Source organism: Alnus glutinosa, chromosome 1 (assembly GCF_958979055.1).
Source record: "Alnus glutinosa chromosome 1, dhAlnGlut1.1, whole genome shotgun sequence".
Lineage (NCBI taxonomy): Eukaryota > Viridiplantae > Streptophyta > Magnoliopsida > Fagales > Betulaceae > Alnus > Alnus glutinosa.
In genome coordinates, this window is record NC_084886.1 from 46,774,716 (window position 1) to 46,781,886 (window position 7,171).

At 36.1% G+C, this 7,171-nt stretch overlaps 1 protein-coding gene across 1 annotated transcript; it reads left to right on the top strand.

The window, feature by feature from the left end:
• Nucleotides 1-168: 168 nt before the first annotated feature.
• On the top strand, nt 169-3,692 carry LOC133853739 (probable glucan 1,3-beta-glucosidase A). The gene is made up of 7 exons (XM_062289763.1): nt 169-412; nt 514-633; nt 725-922; nt 1,035-1,193; nt 2,445-2,614; nt 2,733-3,241; nt 3,349-3,692. Exons 1-7 carry the CDS (start codon nt 230-232, stop codon nt 3,528-3,530), a joined length of 1,521 nt encoding a protein of 506 aa, XP_062145747.1. The 5' UTR covers nt 169-229; the 3' UTR covers nt 3,531-3,692.
• Nucleotides 3,693-7,171: the final 3,479 nt, after the last annotated feature.

A 7,171-nucleotide genomic window follows, 5' to 3' on the forward strand; every position in this document is an offset into this window, starting at 1 on the left:
AACTAATAATTCGGTGGTCATAATATTTTGTAAAGACCATTCAAATTATTAGTTGATTCTCGCATGCACGCACCAATTATATCCACAAATTATATTCAACTCTAACTGGCCGGTAAAAGTTTCTAGATTTTGACTTTGCTATATATTCTTACTCATTGATCATTTGATCCCTATATATACGTCCAAAACACACAGAAGCCAGCATATGATATATACGAAAAGATAACAAATGGCGATGAATTCGAGAATACTGCTACTAAGCATAGTTGCTGTTGTAGGTGTGTTACCTTTTTCTCATGGCAGGGCAGATCCAAGCTTCCGGGTAAAAGCTGTTAATCTGGGAGGTTGGCTCGTTACGGAAGGATGGATTAAACCTTCTCTCTTTGATGGCATCCCCAACAAGGACTTCTTGGTTTGTTCATCAAAATGATTGCCCTTTCGACTCTTGGTTCTCATTTACCATATCCCTCTTGTAACTCTAAAGTTTTTGTTTTTATTTCTGGAATTTTCTAGGATGGAACCAACCTTCAGTTCAAATCAGTAACAACTGGGAAATATCTTTGCGCTGAGACTGGAGGAGGAACCATAATAGTTGCAAACAGAACATCTGCCTCAGGATGGGAGACATTTAGAGTAAGTTACATGGTCAAAGGGTTATGATTTTGAGAGTGAAAAAAGTTGTTTGATTTTAACTGACATATGCGGTTTTGTTTGTTTTGTGTAGTTGTGGAGGATAAATGAGACAAGTTTCAATTTCAGGGTCTTTAACAACCAGTTCGTGGGGCTGGACAGCAATGGGAAGGGGATTGATGTAGTTGCTGTTTCAAGCACTCCTGGTAATTCTGAGAGATTCGAGATTGTCAGAAAATCAGATGATTTGAGCCGTGTTCGTATCAAAGCACCCAATGGATTCTTCCTGCAGGTAATCCAGCATAAAGACATGCATAAAAATAAGCTTCAGTTTTCTACAATTTCTGCATGACATGTTAAGAGTTATAAACAAGGAGGATTTTGATAATTATGAATTTGCTCAGGCGAAGACAGAGGAACTGGTGACTGCAGATTTTGCAGGGAATAGCGAATGGGGAGACAATGATCCATCAGTTTTTGAGATGACAATTGCTGGAGGGTTGCAGGGGGAGTTTCAAGTGACCAATGGCTATGGACCACATAGAGCCCCACAAATTATGAGGGTAAACACTTGAAACGCACTAATTAACCATAAACACTTGAAATGCACTAATCAACCAACACGAGTCTAATTGGTTCCCTTCTGACTTTTCACATATATGATCAGTAGAATAATCAACCTTAAAATAGTTTTTTTTTTTTCCTCATTGAATACTCCAAATGATTTTTTTAGTACCTTTTTTTTTATATATTTCCATAACTCAAATTAAATTTGTATATTTCGATGAACCAATCTCCCATTCAGGGGCGGAGCCAGCTTTTAGGTTTGGAGGGGCCAAATTGAAAATAAATAATTTGAGAGGGTTAAAACTACAAATTTTTTAAAGAATAGGGATAAAAATTATATTTTTTATTTTTTTTTTTAGATTTTTTTTTTTTTTTTGGGGGTAGCCCTTTGGCTTGGGCAAGCCCCCCAAGCCATAGTGTGGCTCCGCCCCTGCTCCTATTATTATATATTTAATCAGCACTACAGTTACACTTACTCGCTGTTTTTCTTAATATTTATGTTCCTAGTTGTTGCGGTTTCCTTTTGGAGTACTGAACTAAAAGTTGATATTTTTTGGTTAATTAAAGAGGTTTTAAAGCATCATTTAATTCTGAGTGGTTTGACAAATGACTAATGAGTATTTTGGACAAAATGATGCCACGCTGCTGAAGCAGACTTTCAGGGGAATTGAAAGAGGATCACCTTGAATCTATAAAAAAAAAAAGAAAAAAAAGAAAGAAAAAAAAGAGGATCACCTTGTATTATTACACGTGTTATTTTCCCTCTTCCATTTAAAATGTAAACTAGTAGTAATGCCCACCAGCTAGCATTTACGGCCTTCCATACTGCACCGCTAGCATGCGTTTTGATAGTTTGACATCCCGGATTGGTTGACTTTTTAGTTGAATTGTGTATTTTGACCATTCCAAAAGAATGGAACAGATCAAATAGACTTTTGAATATCTTCAGCCATTACCTTTTTTTTTTGTTTATGTCAACGTTTTCAAATCATAATAGGAAAATGATTGGAATACAACTATTTTAAAAATTAAACAAATAAATTTAATTATTTGCTAATCAACATAATAACTGGCACGTGAACTAACATGTCTCTTTGTAAGGAACTTATAACAAAAACTGTAATATCCTTAACAAAATTTTGATTCCGCTCCTGATTATGCATGCGGCGCAGCATTTTGTTACACATGTAAGTAAATAATTTAGATTTTTGAGTGACAAATGACAAAAAAGATGGTATGAATCTCAGGAGCATTGGGACACATTCATTGTTGAAGATGACTTCAAGTTCATATCAGAAAACGGATTAAACGCCGTGAGAATTCCTGTTGGTTGGTGGATTGCAAGCGATCCGACGCCGCCAAAGCCCTACGTCGCCGGATCCTTGAAAGCGCTGGACAATGCCTTCTTGTGGGCAAAGTATGTATATATACTTAAATTCCAGTATAAATCAAATCAAATCAAATCTTTCTCCCTAACTAGCTCCCAAGAATTCCCATGCAGTACCTTATAAACTATACTATTATGATCTCTACAGGAAATATGGAGTGAAGGTTATAATAGACCTACACGCCGCTCCTGAGTCCCAGAATGGGTGGGAGCACAGCTCTTCTAGAGACGGCTCTCAAGAATGGGGCAAAACAGATGAAAATATTCAACAGACAGTTGTTGTCATAGACTTCCTGACTGCCAGGTATTCAGAGAACCCAAGCCTTTATGCGGTTGAACTCATCAACGAGCCTCTTGCACCAGGAGTGTCTCTTGAGAGCGTGACCAAATACTACAAGGCTGGCTATGAGGCTGTCCGCAAGCACTCGTCCAAGGCTTATGTGGTCATGTCGAACCGGCTAGGACAGAGCGACGCGAGGGAGCTCTTCCCTCTTGCCAGTGGCATGTCAGGGTCGGTCATAGACGTCCATTATTACAACCTTTTTGAGAGTGGATTTTACAACTTGACCGTCCAGGAGAACATCGATTACATCAACATAAACAGGACATCAGCGCTCAATAATGTCACTACATCAAATGGCCCCCTCACTTTTGTGGGTACGTAAAAAAATAAATAAAAATAAATTATATTATTCTACTATATATTGTGAATGGGACCGGATTATCATGAGGAAATTGTGTTTTTTTTTTTTTTTTTTTTGCAGGTGAATGGGTAGCTGAGTGGCGAGTTACTGGAGCCACAAAAGAGGATTATCAAAGATATGCGAAGGCCCAGCTAGATGTTTATGGGCGAGCAACATTTGGGTGGGCTTACTGGACTCTTAGAAACGTGAACAACCATTGGAGTTTGGAGTGGATGATCAAGAATGGTTACATCAAGCTTTAGTTTAATTATTTTACTAATTAGGCCTGATCTCTTCCAATTATTGTTAGGGTTTGCTTCTTAGCCTCTGAGAGTCTGAGCTCCATATTTGCTAAAAACTCTGTTAGTAATTTATATTGTAATAAATCACATGATAATAACAGGGGAAGGGAGGGTTTGGATTAATCAATTTTTTTTTTTGAACAAAATAACCGGGGTTATCATGTATTAATCTGAAAAGGCCCGAAGGCAAATATAGTGAATAGAGGCACATCAACACCCTATACACTAAGCCAGAAAAATTTGACGTGGGTGCTATCTACAAATAAACAAATATTATAAGGACATATGACTGATTTAGCTAACATGCCATAAAAAGTCCAGTAAAATCTGCAAATTTAACAGATAGAATTTCAAAAACTACTCTAAAAAAACAGAGAAAAAAATAACTATAGAAAGCACTTAACACAAACCGAAGTTAAAAGAGAAACTGCGTATGTTTTGCCGGAATCGGTGAAAAAACATAGATCTAGCCTCAAAAGTAGATGTAGAAGAAGAAAGCTCAGCCAAACTTTCGCCGGCGACACGGACGGAGAGGCCGCTTCCCTACAAGACGTCTTATGTTAGCCTTTCTGCCGAAAAAAATCAAAAACAAGAAAAAACACAAAGCTACATAGCCCCAAAATGACTAGGAGATCCAAAGCTCTATAGCCCTAAAAGGACTAGGAGAACAAAAGCTCTACTGGATCTAAGCCAAAGGGAAAACAAAATACATCCATAACCCTATAAAGACTAAGAGAGAAGCATCATCGGGGGAAAGATGCGGAGAGCCTCCATCCACCTCAAACACCTATCTTCTTTCTTCTTTTTCTCTCCGGATTAATCAAATTTTATTACTTTTCAATAGAATGCAATATTATTTTTAAACTTAATAAATAGTGGATCTTCCTGGCATTAATTGATGCCAATATGGTTAGCATATCTAAACCATATGATAAATGAAAGCAGGGGCACAAGTGGGATATTCAAGATCATGATCATTCCTTAAAGCGTGTTCGAAATTGGGCCTACAAGCCCACATAGCTTACACACTAGAGCCCAAAACCAGTCCTCTTAGCCCAGTCCTATAATCCTATCCTACTCGATCGCATAGCAAGCAATTCGATCACTCCGAAATCTATGAATTAAGTGCAATTTGTTAAAGTAATTGGAAAATTGTTACCACCTGAACAAATAGGATAGTACTGTTGGAGGGCCCGAGACATTGAAGGTCACCACACACAGTGATGAGAGAAGTTTAGGTGCTTCCAATTATGCGCTTGATGTCTCTCCACCTACCATTAATTTGCCCCACAGACGACAGTCAAGCTACAAACTCAAGTTGAGTTGGTCGATCATAAAGTTTTGCCCACGCTCACGCTGCTGGGAAACATCAATTATTTCAAGAGAAATCAAACCTTTCACAAAGAGATGCAAAAGATCTTCAACAGCTCACTCAAAGCCCGACCACATTAACACACAAGAAAGCCTCTGCTCCAATAGTTGGGTGCCAAGTTGCAAGTCCAACTTTAGGAAATGAAGGCAGATTGGCAGTAGGCTGCTTTCGGGAAATTAGGCTTCTTCAAATTATTTGTCCGAATTTTTTCATTGTGAAAGATATTTACGAGACCCACCTGACCGGATTAGTAATTGGACGACACAATTTTATTTGATTAGGTGGATTTCATAAGTAGTCTTTCGTAATTACTGTAACGTCCTACATCGCATGGGTATAGAAATGAAGATGTGCTTATTCGCACTCTTCATAACAAAACACGTTTTAAAGTCGTGATGACCATGAACCTATCAGAATTCTGCAGTTGAGCGTGCTTATATTGTTTTGTTGACGTGAGTCGTTACAATTACCCAACTAAATTTTCTCAAGATCAAACCGATCAAAATTGAAAATATCTGGATTTGCTTGTCATTGTGAGTGGTCATTGTAGTAGAAGCGACTTCTCTTCCCACTTGTTCCAAACTCCTAAGCAACCACTTTGCTTACCATTTTTTCTTGGGAAAATAATTGAGAAGTAAACAAGTTGCGGCATGTGGACATCTCGTCTTCAAGTGAGCTGTTCACATGTGTAGATTCCAAGCTCTAAAATGGACCGCTATTTACAGAGGGAGAGGGAGAGGGGAGGGGGGGGGGGGGGTGGGGCCGGGGGTCCCTCTCGTCACGACTCAGGAGGCCTCCTAAGTTCCAAGCTGTAGCTATATTTGGCAATCATTATTGCGTATCAAGTGGGGCACATAAAAGCCACTAATATTATCCCTCAAAAAAAAAAAAAAAATGGTGATAAGTCTCAATTTAAATATAATATATATACTCCGATCCTTTTTCTTTCTTAAGACGTTTTGGCAAAACGATTTTTGAAATTGAGTTAATTATAATATATTCATTGAAAAGAAGAGCAAGAATTAGAAAATGAATAGTTAAGCTATAAGCTAAATGAACACTTTTAAGTCCAAATATTCTAATGACAATAATTAGTGTCAATACTAAAAAAAAAAAATTGTTAATTAATGCTCTAAAATTAATAATATTACATCCTCAATAACGAAAAGTTAACATTTTCAATGTTTTAAGGTGGCTAAAATTGTTAAATAGTCCAAAAAATTTCAAGAGTTTCGTACTTGGGTGCATATATGTTCAATAGCTGTGCACATTTTTTACTAACAATGGTTAATAAAAAAGTAGGATGAAAAATAACCAAAATTTAATATATAAAATGGTTTTAAGGTGGCTAAATCTGTGACAAGTATCATTTTATGACTATTTTTTGTTGTTTAATGTTGGTTTAATTCAATCCATCCAATTTTGACTATTAAAAAAAAAAAAATTGAGCCATCCAACCGTTATCATTAGGCAGAAATCAAGAGTTGTTTGAATTTAATTAATGAATTCCTCTATAATCTCTAATTTTTTCATTATTATTATTTATATTTGTTACTATTATTATCTAAGACATTTTTTCGCAAATATATATATAATTAAATTATAACAAAGAAATCTATGCATAGTGCAGGTTATAGACGAGTGTATGTAATTTCTTAATCATTACTTTAACACCCTTTATATGTTTGGGTCAAAACTCAATACTTTTGATGTAATGGAATTAAGCAAAACTATTAAAATTTGAGGAAAAAAAACATGTAAAATAAAGAGGAAAGAACATCATAATATTATTCTAATTAATGATTTTGATGCTCAAGACATAATGTATTTATGATACATATAAAGAAGGGATAAATATAAAATTAGTCAATGTGGTTTTGTGACTTGACAAATAGTTCTTTGGTTTGAAAAAATAATTAAACACTCCTTAGGGTGAGACAAAAAAAAAAAAAAACAAGTTGGTTTATGCAGTTAGAAAAGTTGATAAAATCCATTAGTATATCATATTGGCACCAATTATAATGTGACACGTCCCAAACATATCTTAAAATCATGATGCACCCATATAATCTTTTTGGGAAAACACATGATGTGCATTACACATTTGAATAATGTCTTGACCATTTGGGAAAGAACTTATATTAATCGTTTGAGGGTTGTGCTTCGAGCTCCAAAGGCAACTTATCAACTACCTACTTTTGCTTACTTCAATATTATTCTCCTAGTAAAG

Coding starts and splice junctions, on each gene's coding strand:
- LOC133853739 (XM_062289763.1), top strand. CDS start 230: ATGGCGATGAATTCGAGAATACTGCTACTAAGCATAGTTGCTGTTGTA. Junction 413..513: donor TCCCCAACAAGGACTTCTTG/GTTTGTTCATCA, acceptor GGAATTTTCTAG/GATGGAACCAACCTTCAGTT. Junction 1,194..2,444: donor GAGCCCCACAAATTATGAGG/GTAAACACTTGA, acceptor TATGAATCTCAG/GAGCATTGGGACACATTCAT.